An 18,675-nucleotide genomic window follows, 5' to 3' on the forward strand; every position below is an offset into this window, starting at 1 on the left:
CAACAAACGTGGGTTCTTGCGAGCTTCGAGTCGGAACTTAACAGATTTGTGTGCGAGTGTGTGTGTGTTTGTATGTGCTGCGTTATTTTGTGGAGGACCAACAATAACAACAACGGCAACAAAAAAAGGAACGAACGACCGACCGAACGTACAACGACGATGACGGGAACGTCGCCATAGATGATGATGTTGATGTGAGTTTTGCGTTGTTGTTGTTGCTGTTTTTTAGGAATACGAAAAACCTCTCTCACCCCACCAGTGCTGTATGGTATGACGACGACTGCCTACCAACCAACAAGGCAGGCAGCCAGCCTGTGCATGCATCGGTGTATTCATCGTTCAGATAGATAGCTAGGCTGGGGGAGCTGCTGGGATGGTTAATGAGGTGTCGTTGTTGTCGCCGCTGCCATGGGCCGCCACGGCTACCATTGTTGCTATTGTCGACCATGCCCGCGCTCTTTCCTCCCCCTCTCTCACTCTGTGGTGCTCTACTCCTTTTGCACTACACATCACCCAGCGCAGTGTTCGGTGTTGCTGTTGTTGTTGTTATTTTTATGCAATACTGTGGTGTTTTGGCTATGACATGAAGAAGAAGACGACGACGTAGTATGTGCGGAATGGCCAGAGAACGCGATGGAGGAGGGGAGCGAAGGAGGGAGGGATGTGTGGAGGCATAGCTTTGAATATTTTGTTTGGTTGCTGGCTGGTGTGGTGTGCTGGCAATGGTGTCTTGAATGGTGGATAGTAGTTGTCGTAGTAGTGGCCCTGCCGCCAACCGTTCTACTCTATGTTATGATGTTTTGTTTTGCAACAACAGACGACAACGACGAAGTAGAGATATTCTGTTAGTTGCTCATCGTCGTTCAGTCAGTCAATCGGACGGTCGGTAGGTTTGGTTGATTGCTTGCTTGGTTAGTTGCTCCTCGTTGTCGTTGCTGTTCAAACTGCAGCAGCACTACTGTGTCGATTAAAAAAAAACAACAAGCCAGAGATTGGCTGGCTTGTGAAGTCAATGGAGGAGGAGGATGGCTGCCCGGCTGGCTGGCTGTCAGGCAGGCAAGAGGAATCGTTGATGTTGCTGGTTGTTTGTTTATTTTAGTTGCTATTATTGTTGTTGCTTTCAACGACAATGTGAACGCAAGACTGACTGGGCAAGAAGTACGAGCTTCTATGCCAATGTTGGGCGCCAAGCATCAACATCATCATCACCAAGAGTCGAAGGAATACAATGTTGCTGCTGTTCCTGCTACTCCTCCTCTATTTTGTGTAAGGCCTTCCAGGCACACACACAAACAGGCCTGTGCTCCTGCTGCATTTCTGAACCGCCGCAGCCTTTGTAGCCAGGTTCGCATAGTGGCACGGCGCAGTTGCTCTTCTGCCTATGTACCTAACACAGAGAACTCTGCTCTGTAACGGTGGCGGCTGCTGTTGGCAGTCGCCTCGCGTCCATCAATGCCTACCCGGTAGTTGTTGTTGGATGTCTGCCTGGCCTGCCAGCTTCGCTGCTGCCGCCTGGCTTGCTGGCAGACTGACTGTTTCGCACATCTAAAAATCGTTGGTCTCTCATTCAAGTGTCCAACTTTTGTCGGAGCGGTCGCATCAATAACGTAAAACGCAACGGATTTTTCTTCGGTATCGGCAAAAACGGTAGACGCGGGGTGCTCGGCGAAAAAGGAATAACAACACAATAAAAAAGCCCCAACAACAACAACTACGGTAAACTAATAGCACCACAGCACCGAGCTAGTGCGTCGCGGTGTGTGTTTGTGTGTATGTATGTGTGTGTATATACATATATAAGCTACTGGCTGTTACATGTACGTACGACTAATGGTTTGACTGGTTGGCTGACTGTCGGACTCTGTGTACTAGTCGTCGTCGGTTCAACAATTTTCTCGGTTCGCTTCCATTTAATCAATGAATGACAACAACAACAATTTTCGCGTTCTAGAAAATTGAAAAACGCCAACAACCACAACAACTTACCATTATAGTATATTTTCGGATACCTAACAACAGAAGAGCATTGAAGAAGGTGGTGGCCACTACGCCGCCCTCTGTACTCATCACAACATAGAAACAATGGGTACCCAACAAGACCCTTCTTCTTGCAACACCAGCACCACAGCCGCCGCCACCGCTAACGCAAATGCCATATCCGCCCTTAACAAACCCCTACGAACCACTCAGCGTGGCGGTACAAGTGAATCCTCCACAACATCGGATAATACCAGCGATTTCATTGAGATTGTCAAGAAGCACGATGTCGTCTATAACACCCACCATCCGGATTACAAGAACGTGGAAGTCAAATTGAAAGTTTGGAATGAAATTGCCAAAGAAATTGGTTTATCAGTGGGTAGGTGCAACAAACAAACAAAAACTGCAATTGATAAACCCTATAATTATTGAGCGGCATTCCTGCTCTCACTCCCCTCCCCCTCAATTCGACACATTTGCCTTAGTGTATTTCTGCTCCCTTCTTCTGCACACATTCATTCTCCGCAGAAAATTTAGTGCAAAAATTGACTTGAACGACGACCAAACTGCAGCACTCAGTTGTTAGTGGCGAGCGAGCGAACGACCGACCGCTTGTTTTCGTTAAGGTATACCTTCTGCTGCTATGTGTGTACATGTGTGTGTGATTTGGTTTTTGTTTTGTTTGTCTCTGCATGACAATCATGCAAAAAAAGTACCACACTCTCCCCCCTTCAACCATTTACGTTACACGTTTGCAACAACACGAAAACCTATTTATCTGCAGATACACATCAGTCCGCACTGTTTGAAAATGTATCTAAATGCGCGAAAGAACGAAATGACGAATATCAACAAAAAACGAAAAAAAAATACAAGAAAAACAAAATAGAAAACAAATGCAAAACAATAACAAATCCAAGAACCATAGTTTGAGTTATAATCGCGAGAGAGGATGTTCGCAAATGAGTAACTGTCATCATGGCAGCATAGAATTGCAATGGCCATACAATGATGCCAATTCAGCGGTTTTTTACACTCAGACACAAAATAATCTTTAGAAGGAAAAAGTTTTGTTATGTCCAAAATAGTTAGGTTGATTCCCAGTTTATAAAAAAACAACTATTTATTAGTGGTAAAAAGTAATTTCAGTGATTTTTCGCGATATACCATTTGCTTTGCCTGATATTGGACTTTTATTTCTCGGAAAGAATGTAATGAATCTTCTCCGGATCGCAGGAATGTAGCGAGGTCAAATTTTGTTCATATCCTATTTATGATAGTTGCATTCAATCTGCATACAGAAAATCGTCCTATGATCACGGAAAAAATCGGGGCTCAAAGGTTAAATACTATGGAATATTAAGCGGTGCACACATCACAAATGATTTTCGAATAAAATAACATATTTTGTATAAAAACTTTGTCTAAAATATTTTCCCAAAACTGCCTTTAATCACAATTGTCCTATGTTGGGCGCCATGCATCATCACAAGAGTTGGAATACATTGTTACCATTGTTTCATTCCATGGGAACTATGCCATTGTAAAGTTTCAGATACTCAGATTTGAAAACTGGGCTAGGAACTTAATCTAATGAAAAAGAGGCTGGTTTTACCATGGGAAAATTCGGATATAATAACCTTCCTTCCAGTAGGACCTTTATATGTGAAAATTGTTTGCTAGTTTTTTTTTTTTTTTTTTGTCCACTTCGTTTTAAAAATTCCAAAATACTACGTGACCATTATACGAAGATATGTCGACGTTTGGGCCTATATTAAACATCTGTCCAATTATAAGATCTTTGGTTGGAAAATATGCCAAGGAAAAATATCTAAAATGTATAGGAACTTTGGGGCCAATATTGAGAAATTCCCTAACTAATGAGGAACCAAAATATAAAATCACCGACGATTTGGTTGATAAGTATTCTCAAAATGGAGAAAATTTAAGAGGTTCCTTTATATAGGGGCTATAAAAGTGCCTAAAATACTGAATATTAAGGGAAAACATATCAATATCAATCTAATTCATGGCCTTCCCCTTCTGCGTGAACCATCAGTAGGATCGCTTTTATATACCTTTTGAGCTGGGGCATTCTCATTAATTTGCACATGACTTAGCCACTGTAGTCGCTGCCGCTCGATACGACTGACTATGTCGATTTCCGCGTATAGATTGTAAAGCTCGTGGTTCATTCGACGCCGATATTCACCATCGACGCAGATCGACCCGTAGATCTTTCGGAGAATTTTTCTCCTCATCTGCTTGCGCAAGTACACATGCTTCAGATCCATGTAACAGCACGGGTAGTGTCAGCGTCTTGTAAAGTGTGAGTTTGGTATGGCGGGAGGTGGTCTTGCTTGAAAACTGATTACTTAGACCATAATAGCATATGTTGGCCAACACTATCATTCTCCGAATTTCGAAACTGATATCATTAGTTTTATTTTTGGCGGTACCAAGGTATATAAAATATTTAACTACTTCGAAGCCGACTACATACCTAAGTTCGAATATGGTCCAGGTATCTTTTGTTATGGGATAGACTAGCCTAGGGATCTTCAAAATACCTAAAATGCCAATAGAACAAGATAGAACCTTTATATAGAGTCTGTGCAAAAACGTGGACCTATACTGGAAACAAGTGAGGCGGGGTTTTTAACCCTCTGAGGACTCGAAAATGCAGTAATACCTAAAATTGGTTGGGGATGTTATATAGGGGTAAAGATTTTCTGTGCATATATGTAATGCAACTGTCGTAAATAGGATATGGACATAATTTGACGTTGATTTTGAAGGTACGATTCGAATACGAAGCGAAAATAAAAAAAAATAATAATTTGGATTGTACACATAAACTGGTACTGTACACATTGTTGCCCTCTTCTATATATTTAGAATCACAAAACTTGAATAAAATTTTTAATTTTAAAATGTGTCGTCCATAATCAGGTCATAACATATGTAATCCAAAATATATATATATATATATATATCTAGCTGCGTGTCAAATATAAGCTCTACAACAAAACTGTACACACATACGTTATTTGATGAAAATTTCAGTAATAACTTCTAACCGTACAAAAAACGCGAAAACCCCCTTTAATTAATTGTATAGAAAATTACAGTTGACATCACTGATGGTGAGAGATAGAGAGTGAGACGTACGAACAAAATTTGCATTATTCGTTGCAATCAAAACAAAATAAAAATTCAATAAAAATGAATATGAAAACAAAGCAGGTGAAAAACAAAACATTTCAACTTTTGACAGGAAGCATGCATGTTTTCGTTTGATACATATTTATCAAGAAGAGATGGCTATCGTACTCTCTTCTCTTGTCGCCACTCTCAAAATACATAGCCCCCATTCCTAATTTTCTTCTACTAACACCTACGATAAAATTCGAAGACAAATTGGTTAAAAGGTGGTGAGGGGGGAGGTAAGTTTATGATTCAGTAGGGATATGCGAAGTTCAGGTTTTCATTTCATATCCCCTGTAGAGTATTGGTTCACAATGAGGTCCACTAATTGACTCTTGAATAAGTCTTTGAAATTAATAATTTGTTTGTGATATCGGAAGTTTTAAAACATTTCAAATTGATTGCATCTACATATCTCCCCTCTCCAAGGATTTCTAACTTAATTTTCTTCTTTTTTACATTTCCAGATGCCTCCAAACGGAAATGGAAAAATTTACGCGACAGCTATACCAAATATTTACGCTCATTCCGTGTTGGCTCCAAGACATCTAAGAAATATCAATTTTGGGCACATGCCGATCATATGGAATTTTTAAAACCCTATCAGGGGCCGGGCAGGTAAGTCCTCACACAACAACAAAATAAATTCCTCCATGATCTTCTAATGACATGTTCGTACATTTCAGATCCAATAATGGTATAATTTTGAATAAAGACGAGGAGGAAACCGAATGCGATTTGGGTTTTCAGGTGTTGGCCAAGGCAACCAGTAATTCCACCGATGACGATGTTAAGCAAACCTCTTTGGCAAATGCAACAAATGCCGCCAGTATATTTGCCACATCATTGGCAAGTGTTTTGCCGAATTTTGTAGCCGGTGGAGGTCTGATAACATCCTCGGCTTTAGGGCTGACCACCACATCCTCGGCAGCAACAAATGGTTTTGGTGCTGGGGCAGCTGGAGGTGGGCCACTTGTTTTGCCAATGCCATCGTTGCCAACTGTACAATTACCACCCTCGTTGACAGCAAAGCCCATTTTGGGAGGTGGCATGGGAAATTCCAATACACCCAATTCCTCCTCCACCACCACTTCTTCCACGTCATCTTTGGGAGTCTCCATACCACTTTCAACACCATCATCATCCACGTCGTCATCAATTTACACATCGAATGGTTCTATTTCCGCCTTGACCACTCCCTCATCGATGGCATCACAAATATTTGCATTACCCCAACTGTCAGCCAAAGGACCCATACCAATGCCCTCTAGTAGTGCCACCAGCTCCGTGGGTTGTCTCATCATAGAGCCGCAACTTTTCGCCTCGGCTGATACCTTCAAAAAGGAACTGACAAATATTGCAGCCTCCTCATCATCGTCGACATCTTCAAGCAGCATCTGTACCACACAAATTACCCCCTCCAATTTACACATATATCCCAATATAAGTGCTCAAGTTACGCCCTCCTCCTCAGTAGCATCTTCGTCATCATCCACGGCCAGTACAGCAAATTCCAATCGTTTAAATCCCCCCTTGGTAACAAAAATACGACGGGTGCAACCATCACCCCATCAAACTCCGGCGGCCATAAATTTAAGTTTCAGCAGTTCGCCCACAACAGCTCCGATAACATCCACCTCACCAGCTTTGTCATCGCTGGGCCTGAATGCGGCTGCCCTCAATGGATTCTTTCCCACAATACCAGCCAATCTCTTGCCAAATTTTGCAACAAATTTTGCTCAGTCAAATCTAGGAGGTGTAGTAGGTGGATCCACACAACCAACAACAATTACCACTCCCTCCTCTTCGTCGAATAATTCAGCTGCTGGGGCAGGACCCTCACCGGCAAAACGTCTAAAAACTGCAGAATTGGAAATTTCAGCCATATTGCAGGCCAATCGAGATCTAGATGCTAATACGTTATTTTTCTTGAGCCTGGCACGTTCCGTACGATCCATGCCGACAAAATTCCAATCGCTGGCGAAAATGCGTTGTATGCGAATTGTCAGTGATATTGAATTGGAATTGGATAATGTCAATTGTGAGAATGGCGATGGTGGTGGTATGAATATCAATAATACAAAGTACTGTACAAACAGTACAGATTCACCACCACCAGCCGTGGGCAGTAACATCAATGATCCACCACAATCGGAACATTTCGTCTATGTTATGTCGCCGTCAAGGGTGGAGGGTATGATTGATTTATCATCGGATGATGAGAATACAACAAGTGTCAATGGTGGTGCTGTTTTGAGTGCAACAAGTGGTGGTGGTGGAGTTGGTGGTGGTGCTGGTTCGGCTACTGGAAATGGTGTAATGGGTTCTAGTAACTAAGAGTGAGACGAGCTATTGCTGTATTGTAAATGAAAGATATTAATTGTAGATGTTTTTTTTTCGATTGTGTATGGATGGATTATATTTATAGATGTATTTTTTTTCAGATGACCAGTTTGAAAAAATCTCAAGATTGCCATAAATTCTATGCGCTTTTAATTTTATAATGCTTTTGTTTTTTTTTTCTTATTAAGTATCTCAGTATTTACATAGAACAAATATAATTTGTTAAAATATTAAAAACAATATATTGTATGTCTTAAACAAATTTTAGTTTTTTTAAAATTAGTGCATCTCCTAGGTAATCTTCGAACTATATAGAAGAATTGTCCAATCAAGGTGAAGATGATGAAGGAATCCTCTTGAAGCTCTTCTCAAAAGGATATCTCAATTACATATTTAAATTTCTAATCTAATGCCTCAATTCAACCTTGAATAGATTTCAGTATATTTGACACATCATTGGCAAATGTTTTGCCGAATTTTGTAGCCGACGGAGGTCTGATAACATCCTCGGCTTTGGGACTGACCACCACCTCCTCGGCAGCAACAAATGGTTTTGGAGCTGGGCAGCGGGAGGAGGACCACTGGTTTCACCTGTGCCATCATTGCCAACTGTGCAATTAGCATCTTCTCTGAAAGCAAGGCCCATATTGGGCTTTGCTGTCAGTCAAATTGCATCCGCAATTTTTTACAATGAAAAAAGTGGAAATGCGTGCTTTACTTGTAAAAAATTGCGGATGTGTATTTTTTGAACACCTGTTTCTACATGAAGGAGTTGCCAGATCGAAACAAAATTTAATATGTGTTCATAAGAGAGATGGAAGTTTCCAAAACACTTAACTTTTTTCTGTTTATACCGCGCTTTTTGTGATAGGCTAAGAACTTTCCGAACTGCCCTCGTAAGTAGATATTCTATCCCTAAAAAAACCTCTTTAAACAGTTCCTAACAATAGAACCCCAATAGGATATTTTATTTAGACGACCTGCTAAGATCCCAAAATACATCTTGAAGTTGTTTTTCGAGAGACGACCATAAAAGAAGGCTTCTTGGAAATCTTAAAAGATTTCACATGAATATAGAGATGGTATTTTGAGAAAATTCCATCAATTGAAGACCTCTTAAGATCTTTTTCAGAACTTCTTGAAAGTATTCTATCCAAGGTTTTGTGTTTATAGAAGATCAGTTAAAATGTTTTCTATCTTTTCAAAAGACCATTTGAGGGCCTTCCACCCAAAGAACTCCTTTGGAGAGCCTTATATATCTGTAGAATACCTTCTATCTATTAAACCCCACTTGAGGACCTTCTCTCCAATAGAATATTTTTTGAGGTTAGAATATTGTTAAGGTTAGATGGAATGTGAAATACATAAAAAATATATCCTTGAGTCTGGGTTTATACATCCAACTTTTGTAAGCAACTTGGCTGAGTTCTTAGAAGTGAGAGATATAAAAGTGACAAGGGGGAAGAAATACAAAAAAGAATAGTATAGAGCAGCAACAGAGTTGCTTAAAAATTTGCATCTATAAACCCAGACTTAGGAATAATATGTATAGAAGACTTGTTGCTGATTCTCTACCTATAGAAGACCTTTTGAATCTATCCCATATATAGAAAACATATTGAATATTTTCCATATATAGAAGACCTCTTGAAAATCTTAAATTTATAGGAAACCTCTTAATGGAATTTCTGTTAAAGAAGAATACCCCTAGAACTTCATTCTACAGAAGACTTCTGAAAGGGCTTCGGTCATTGAAAATCTCTTAAGGGTTTTCAAAATGTAGAAGATCGTATGAAGTTTTATGCTATAGAAACCCACGTGAAGAATAGAAACCCTTTCTATAGAGCTCTTGGCGGTTTTACATTAATAGAATTAATTTGAAAGGTATAGCTATGGAACACCTCTAGTATCTTTTGTCTATAGAAAATTGATTGAATCATAAAAAACTCCTGATGGTCGAAGACCTCTTAAAGATCTCCTCATTATGGAATACCTCCTGAAGGCCTTGTGTCTGTCGAAGACCTCCTCCGGGATTGCTTAAAGTCTTATATTTGTAGAAAAAGACAATTAAGAGGTCTTCCTATATACTGGAAATTTTCGAATAGTCTTCTAAAAATAGCTTTCAAACACCTTCAAGAGGCCTTTATTTGCAGAAGATAACATAAAGGACTTCTATTTACATAAAATTATTTTATATATAAAAGATAAATACTTTCCAACTAAGGAATACATTTAGGTTGGCCTATAGAAGATCTATTAATAGAAATCTATAATAAACCCCATTGAAAAACTTCTACTTAAAGACGATAACCTAAAGGAGAGTTTTCTTAAAATTTTTGAGTATTTCTTGAAGGAAGAACACCTCTTTGATGGTCTTGAATCAAATAAAGGAGATCCACAGAAAATTTATTAAAGGTTATTTATAATATCTGCTATCAGTGTTTTTAAAATTTTTAGACCCTAAAAAGATTTCCTATCTACAGAAGGTTCTTAAGGATTAAGGTAAATATATAATTTTGTTAGGGGTCTTATAAAAATTTTATGTAATATTTCAGTTACCAAAAGCATTCTATCGATAGAAGACCTCTAAAAACGTTTCCCTTCTCCAGAATTCATTTTAAACCTTTCTTAATATCTAAAGCAAAAAATACAATACACTTTTTTGTGGGTCTTATAAAAAATGTTGTTTACTTTTTTATTTTCATAATAACTACACACATTCCATGGAAAGAATGCTGCTTAAAAACGACGACACTTAGTTGGTTAAATTACAAAAGTAACGGGGGAGATGAATGTTGGCCATAATTGTCTACATCATCTCCTGGTATCACTTGATGATAACACTAAATGTAATTTGTAATGAGGTGTAAATTTCATAGTTGCGTTCTTCTTCTTATTTGAGAGAATATAGAAATAATCGAAATTATGATGTCGTTAGGGTGAATGAATTTCATTCAAAAATTATATATTTAAATATGTAGTCTGTGTTTTTTGTTGTGTATGTATGGAATTAAAAAAAGAAATCTCTATATTAAATAATAAATCACTTCCAAATGCCACCACATTCATTGGTATTTTGTTGGGTGTGCGTGTGTGGTTTGTTTTATTGTTGCACCTTGGATTTGGTGGTGACAGCAAAGTAGGCAATACCGCCAACAATCAAAGCGGCAACAAGTTCAGCCTTAACCCAGGGACCCTTGTAGGCACTCTTGGTGCTGATGGTAATGTCAACCAAAGACTTGACATTGGAAACCTTGCCGCCATCACGTTGTACCTTGCGCAAGTTAGCATAGCCATCTTCGTCGAAAAGACGTACTACAACATTGCCACTGGAGCCCTTCTTGATTTCTTCAGTCCAGCTGACCTACAACAAAAACAACAGAAAAAAATAACAATTGTTGACGTAGGCATTAGTGAAACTTTGTTGGTGTTGTTGTTGTTTCGACTTACCTGGTATTTTTCATCACCAACTTGAGCAACGGGAACAACTTTGCCACAGGGGAACTCGGCAAACAAAGTGGGTTTGGCTCCATTGCCACACTTCAAGGTGAATTCACCAACATGAGCCAACTGGGTCAAAATTGTGGCATCCTGAGTGCTGAACGATGTGACGGTAGCCTTTGGGCTGGTACAGGCGGTGCTGCCATAGGCAGAGACAACGAACAAGGAGATCAACAAAGCACTGACGAATTGACGCATTTTGTTTTATTTATTTCTTTTTTCTGGTTTTGTTTTAATTTAGAAAAATTCACTTTTTATTGCCGCTGACACGCAACACAACACTTGTTCGATAAAATTTGTTAATAGAAATGCACTGCAGGTCGCTCTCTGATCTGTCACTTAGTCGGCTAGCTGCTCGTTGGAAAAAAAAACACTTTCTCAATTGACGTTTTCGAACTGTCAAACTGCCACGACAACATTGACCACGTCACAAAAGTGCCCTGTTTTGTTGTGACATTTACGGGCGAAACGTAAGCGTATAGGGTTGCCATTGGCTATTTAATAAAATAAGTGACTTTTTGGGTATGTCAAGAGAAAAATATTTAAACAATAATAAACAATAATCTTTTGCAGGTATAACCCGACAAAATGTGACTTTGAGTTTAGTAATATAATTAATTTAGTGTATATATACTCATACACAAAATATGAAATTCGAAATATGAAAAAATTTTAATCAGATGGTTGCTATGATCTACCTTACAATAATTAGACCATGGGACAATTAAAAAAACATGGACTTATTAGGAAAATTTGACACCCAATGGCCAAACAAAACATCAAATTAAATCCAATTTGGCTGAAAATGATGTAAAAAAATTTGACACCCAATGAGCAAACAAAACATCAAATTAAATCCAATTTGGCTGAAAATTTTGGAGGTTGATTACCCCAAAATTTGGTCCAATTTATACTATTTTTTATGGATATTTTGTACCAAATAATAATTTAAAAAATATAAAATTATAAATCACTTTAGTTGATAATAGTACATACAGTAAAAACTAACAATTTCCGGATAATTTTTTACACAACATGAAACCAATAAAACCAAATTACAAACAATTTTGGATTATCAGAAAAAGTTTTATTAATTGGTTTAAATTTATATTAATTTGGTGATAATTTAATTATTTTTATGTTTTTATTTAAAATGAAAATTATTAATTTCAAAAATATGAACTTTGAATACAATTGGTACCATTTTCAATTAAATTTGCAACTATTTTTTTATTAAAATAAAAAGTAACGTATCTTTACAAATCCGGATTTTTGAGTCAAAATACTAAGTTAGTTAAGTTTATTGAGGATACAATGGGTTGTAAAATATCCGGATTACCATATATCGGATACTATAATGTATTATCAATTTTATATTGTAGTTCTAAAAAGTGCACACATGACAATGACAAAATATTTCTGATAATGGAAAATTTTGTACACAACTGGCTTGCATATCCAAATGTTTTGTAAGAATCTACACAAGGATTTTACTACAAATTTTCTTCGATATCATAAAGGAAAAAAAGTGTTATCGTAGTAAAAAAATAGTAGATTCTTGCAGTACGGGAACAGGCCAAACATGAAACCAAAAATACAAACAATTTGGTTGGCAAAAATACCAGAAAAGGTGGACCAATGATGAACATTTTTGGTAGGAGGATTTATACAATGAAAACTCAAAACACTAAATTCAGCTTAAAAACGTTACATAATAATTATTAAATAATTTTTGAAATGAGAATTTCTACTCAATAAGAATTCAATATATATAAAAAAGTAAATAATTTTCAAAAAAAGATTCGAAATATATATCCTCAATTTATTAAATAACTTCCGTATTACTATCAAGAAACCATTTTTCTTTTGGTTTTGATTTCAATAATCATTTTTTTAGTACCACGAGTAGATTAGGAACGCATAGTCCAAATGCCCCTTAATTCAGTAACTAGACTATTTAGTTGACATTTAACAGTTGACAATCTTTTTACTATTTTTTATCGTCGAGTTGTCAGTTCCTTAATTGATTTGTTCTAAATACAGTCTGGCAATACTTTTATTTGTGTTTATTTTATAATTGTATATGGCAATGCTAATACCGGTGTTCATTGTAAAAGGGGATTTCCATAAACAAAATAAAAACGAACAAAAGGTCAATCATGAGATCGAACCTAACACTAATACAATTGCAAATCAGTATATATTTGTTATATTCATTCCGATGCAGAACTATAGTGGAATTTGGCCGATTAGCTACAAAACACTTAAGTACGAAATACAAAAAGTGCTATTGTCCATAATTGTTTTGTTTAATACGCAACTTCTATGCACTGTTGATCGTTAAAGCACAACCGTACACACACACATATATGATGTATTCTCAGTTTACTTTGTTGTTGGGGACAAACAATAAAAACAAATTCTTCCACAAATTGATTAACGATTAGAATACTTTCTATTGATATATGCAGCATACCTTGTTTAGCTACTTAATGATTTCTGAGCAATGGATTCAATCCACCGAGGTGTTATTTATATTCCGAACTTATTGACAAGTTATTTGCGACTGCATAAACAATAAAAATTTGCTTGTTGAGTTGATGTTGTTGTTGCCAGATTGCTGCAGTAAAGTATAGATGCCTTTCATTGATAATACCCGCCCATATATGTACAATCAATTCCATCATGATATTTAAGGTTGGGAATACATATGGACAAGGGCTGTCTTAATTTTTTGCTAATAAAATATATATTAAACTGAAATTTTACCAAAACACGGGGCCTGTTGCAAAATTCAGTCTGACGAACATTTTTTCAAAAGTAATATATTTAAAATGCCGTTGAACTTTGAAGACCTATATATCCCATAAAATATGTATATGTTGTAATCGAAAACCAAGGCTCCACTTTGGTGATCAATAAATTGAACGGACAACGCATGTAAGCTTTCCAGGTAATTTGCAAGTGACATCGGAGAACAACAAAACCCAATAAATATTGCATCCACAATACATTATTATTATCATCGTTTTATCTGTTCAATAATACATATATGGCCTGTTCCCGTACTGCAAGAATCTACTAATTTTGATTATTTTTCCGATATCATAAAGGAAAAATTGTTATCGTAGTAAAAAATTGTACAGTCTTGCAGGTTCTGGAATAGGCCAATAGATATCTATCAATATTTTGCCCACCGGCTGCCCATTTTTTAACTCGTTTCGAACGAGAAAATGTTATAACTAATTTAATTTTATAACTAATTTAAAGTTAATATTTACCTGTAACTATCGTGGATTTTCGCAACTGCAACAATAACTCTGATCAACTTAAATATTTGCTGGCAAACTTTTTCTCCACAAATTGAAGAGTTGAACTTTTTCCGCAGAAATGCAACGGAATGAATTAAATAGAAGTGCTGCCATTTCCATTGAATACAAGGGGGGTTCACAGCGTTGAATAAACAAGATTGTTGACAAGAAGAGTGATGCTAACGTTACGCATTGGAAAGTCGTAAGTACTATCCATGGCACAATGAATAGGTAGTCCATTTAGAGCAGCTGATGTCTTGATTAACTGTCAAAGTGGTAAATTTTACTTGAATTCGATGTGCAATGCTGCCAAATTTTTGAAATATTATAAGGAAAAATTTGAAAGATAATGGAGACAAAAAAAAATGTTTTTGTTTTGATACATCACCTTATTATTGCATCATGGTACTATCTTACGAAAAAATTTGGATTTTTACCGACATGGAGATTTTGTGAAATAGAACAATAATAAGGCGCCATAATGCGCGTTTAGACTATAGTTTTTTTTAAAAATTTGGATTTTTACCGACATGGACATTTTGTGAAATAGAACAATAAAAAGGCGCCAATAATGCGCGTTTAGACTATAGTTTTTTAATGTGAAAATGTGTTTCATTTCAATTTAATTTTTGAGGGCTAAGCAGAATATTCGCATTGAGTCATCCATGGCGTATCGAAAATACAACAACCACGAGGAAACGATAAGCGTTAGTGTTATCGTGTCTGCTTCGCCCATGGTACAATAAATAGGTAGTCCATTTAGCGCAGCTGATGACTCGATTAACTGTCAACGTACGTAATTTCTACTTGATTTCGATGTGCAATGTTGCCAACCACGTGAAATATTATAGGGAAAAATTTGACAGATGGTCGAGACAAATACAAAGGTTTTTGTTTGATACATCACCGTATTATTGTTGCATCATGGCTTATAGCCTAGAGAGACGACAGCCTTAATTTGCATTAACAGCCTTAATTCAAATTAACTTGTACATTATCCTCATTTTTATATGTTGTTAATGCACAAAATCAAACTGAGTTTGCAAATTAAGGAATTTTTAATGCAAATTAACAGCCTGTTTTCGCAAAATTCTAAACGAACGAATTCGAGTGACTCACGACCAAACTCTTTGGTTTTGAAAAATGTGTCATTTATTTTTGTTTTTAATCAAGAAACATTTTTTTACAGTAATTCGTTCGAATTGTTTCGTTTCGAATTTTACAAAAAAGGCTGTCGTCTGTCTATGGCATTAGCCCTTTAGATCGTGTTAAATCTACGTCTATTTATCTCGATTTCCAGAATTAACTTCCATTATCAAAACGTAAACAAAGTAAAAAAAAAATAGACTTGTGGAAAAACAGCAGACACCCTTGCTGGGCGACCTTATTAATAGATCTTAATGTAGTCTAAACGTGTATTCTTTAGGGTTGTAAAAGTGTGCTTAGATTGTGAAATCCACTCGATCTAAAATGTCAATTTCATAGCTTATACGCCAAATATAATTCACTAGATTTGTAAACAGGATTAACATGACATATACGCTATGAAATTGACGTTTGAAATAGAGAGGATTTATTAGTTTAGATGTGCTCTAAAAAAGTACAAATATATAACACTACATTTACAAGACCCAGGGTGGTTAAGTTCATGCCTTATAGTATGTTTACATTGCACCACATTTATTAAATCCAGTGTATCTTAAAATTCCTCACTACCGAATAATGGGAAGTTCCTTTATGTGGAGATGGAAATATTCTACCCATGGTACAATTATAAAAGGTAAGATGTGTTTTGTTAACAAGGAGAAAACCTTGTAAGCTAAATTGTCAGAATATATAAAAACAAATGCAACAAGTCGTTCTGTTTATTTGACCCGACAAATGTATGGAATGACAATTTTTTTTTTCAAAATCTAGTTGGGAATATGATTTACATATTGATTCATTCGACATACGGGTATGACGTCCATTACCGACTATGTCAACATCAGGTATTCCTTTGGCTCTTAAAGCTCATCGCTTAAACGGTTTTGAAGGTATATACCTGCATCATTGTTCCGGCCATTACATCCGACATCAACGTATATAAATTTACAATTTGCATCGATTAATGCCATCACGACTATGCTATAAGTGCCTTTATAATTGTAGTAAAATGCTCCATCGTAACGTCGAGGACGAAAATATATGTTTTCAGTCCAACGCCCCTAGACAGTTGGCATTGGCCATTTTATAGCAAACTCTTTTGCTATTGTCTCCCACTCGGATGGAACTATGGAAAAATATAAAGTTCATAATAGGAATTGTGTAAAATACCTTTAAAAAACAACACAATTGATTTGCAAACTTGTGAACAAAATAACAAATATATTAGCATGCCAATGTTATAATTGTAATAGGAATTTAAATCTATATACTCGAAATTGAAATACACCGCGTTATATATGTGTACCTGTAGCAAGGAATCGTAAGGAAATTTTTTTTATATGTCATTATCACTGCATTTTTTAACATCTTCGACCAAGTACAAAATATAGTCAACTTTTTCTTTTGACATTCGAAATTTGGAAGGTACTTTTGTATGGAGGTAATAGTAGAGCAATAATAATAATTTTGGTAGGATTATTTGCTATAAGAGCATTATTCCAAAATGATGATCGAAATATAACATTTCAATACCAAACACCATAAGAGTATTAACAAGATAATAGTAAAATTTCAAAGATATATTTTAAATCAAGAATCATATATACTCCGGGGAATATATCGGAATGACCCTCTAATATACGCTACACCCGTTTCCGACGCATTCAAAATAAATGTCATTCTGCTCATATCCTTTTTATTATGCTTAAAGATTTGAACCTACCTTCATATCAATACACACTGCTAATGTTCTAAACGGTTACGGTGTATTTCAGGATTTCGCAAATCAAGTCGATATATAATGTAAATGTGCTCTAATATCCTCTACAATGACCTTCCCATTGCTACCCAAATGCAAATCCTTGTAATAATTTCCACAAAAATGGTTATTCTTTCAAACCAGTCCTTGCACAAAAACCACAACATTTTTATTTAGATATTCATTCAAACAAAATTTGATTTGAAATGAACAACAATTTAGTTGGTTTTTTTTGTTCCGACATTGTGGTTGATTGGTAATATGACCTTCAATTCGATTTCATTCTTTTGTGCATTTATTTTTTTGTGAATCAATTCTTCTTTTCTATCACAAGTACATCATTATCGGCAAAAATTTATTGTCATTTTACACGAACGGGGTTTTTGGTCTCGGTTTAATAAAACGAAAAAAATAGAAATATTAATTTATTATCGCCGTTATTAATCTTCTGCACATGGGAAAATTGGCGTCAAGGAAATGTATGGATATTACGTGTGTATGTAGGTAATTAAAATGGGGTGATATTGAAGGGGTTATATTTAAGATCTTTCAGCGGGTATTCTTATGTAAACGAATTAAAAGGTCACGGCCTCTTTAGGTACTCAAAAGATGGTAAGCCGTTTCAAGTTGAAAAGAGAACCCATTTCCGGTTTGAGAAGATTCTTGCAGATTCTGGAGATTATGAAGTATCTGATTACCTCTTAATTTTATTACAAAAAATAATATCTGAAAATATTTCCAATTTTCTTCTACCACCCTAAAGTCTTACCACCGAGTGTCACTTAAATGACCTTGATTAAATAATTAGCGAGTGCTAAAACAACATATCATTCGGAAAAATATATATTTTATTATTTGCATTGTGGATGGACTCTAACCACAATCCGCTTATACCGAATACAAATATGTATTGAAAAAATATGTTTAGAAGTTGAGTCTCAGTTTATGATATTGTCACGCAAGACAGGTGGTGCTTGGCTCATGTAAGCCAAAATATATATATGCTGATGCTTACACTGAAAAAAATAAGCCAAGAAAATTGGTATATTCTTGGGTGGGTTCTTCGGGGGATTTCTGGATAATTTACATGTATTTTAAGGGCCCACTTAGAAAAGACTCCACGTTGTTGATTAGAGGAAGGGTTGCGTACTTTGTTAACCGAAATTTTAAGGGAACTATAGGATTGGCATGGACATTTCATGCAAAGGCAATATAACATGCCATCTTAGCCATCTTTTTGCTTCGGTTGCTTCCAAGTGCGTTTGCAATTTGGGGCATAGCCTTTTTATCCTTTGTGGGCTGAAGAAAGTGCCAGTTGTCCTTCTTGGGATACATCGATATTTGAGTTGGATCGCATCTTGCCTTCATACGTTTGCTGATCATTTTCTTTTTCGATGCCGAACTGCATCGTGGTCTTTAATGCAAATT

At 36.3% G+C, this 18,675-nt stretch overlaps 2 protein-coding genes across 2 annotated transcripts; one reads left to right on the plus strand and one right to left on the minus strand.

Annotated features, from left to right (window-relative positions):
• The first annotated feature begins 2,142 nt into the window (after positions 1-2,142).
• LOC133336300 (uncharacterized protein DDB_G0271670) lies at positions 2,143-7,524 on the plus strand. The gene is made up of 3 exons (XM_061544583.1): positions 2,143-2,359; positions 5,655-5,805; positions 5,874-7,524. The coding sequence occupies exons 2-3, from the start codon at positions 5,771-5,773 to the stop codon at positions 7,522-7,524; spliced, it is 1,686 nt and encodes a 561-aa protein (XP_061400567.1). The 5' UTR covers positions 2,143-2,359; positions 5,655-5,770.
• A 3,100-nt stretch (positions 7,525-10,624) lies between these two features.
• On the minus strand, positions 10,625-11,245 carry LOC133336267 (translocon-associated protein subunit delta). The gene is made up of 2 exons (XM_061544550.1): positions 10,981-11,245; positions 10,625-10,894 (listed from the first exon to the last, which is right to left on the minus strand). The coding sequence occupies exons 1-2, from the start codon at positions 11,227-11,229 to the stop codon at positions 10,634-10,636; spliced, it is 510 nt and encodes a 169-aa protein (XP_061400534.1). The 5' UTR covers positions 11,230-11,245; the 3' UTR covers positions 10,625-10,633.
• Between the last annotated feature and the right edge of the window lie 7,430 nt (positions 11,246-18,675).

This window comes from Musca vetustissima, unplaced genomic scaffold (genome assembly GCF_032173495.1).
Source record: "Musca vetustissima isolate MV318-11 ecotype Yass unplaced genomic scaffold, APGP_CSIRO_Mvet_v1 utg2253, whole genome shotgun sequence".
In the NCBI taxonomy this organism is placed as follows: Eukaryota; Metazoa; Arthropoda; class Insecta; order Diptera; family Muscidae; genus Musca; species Musca vetustissima.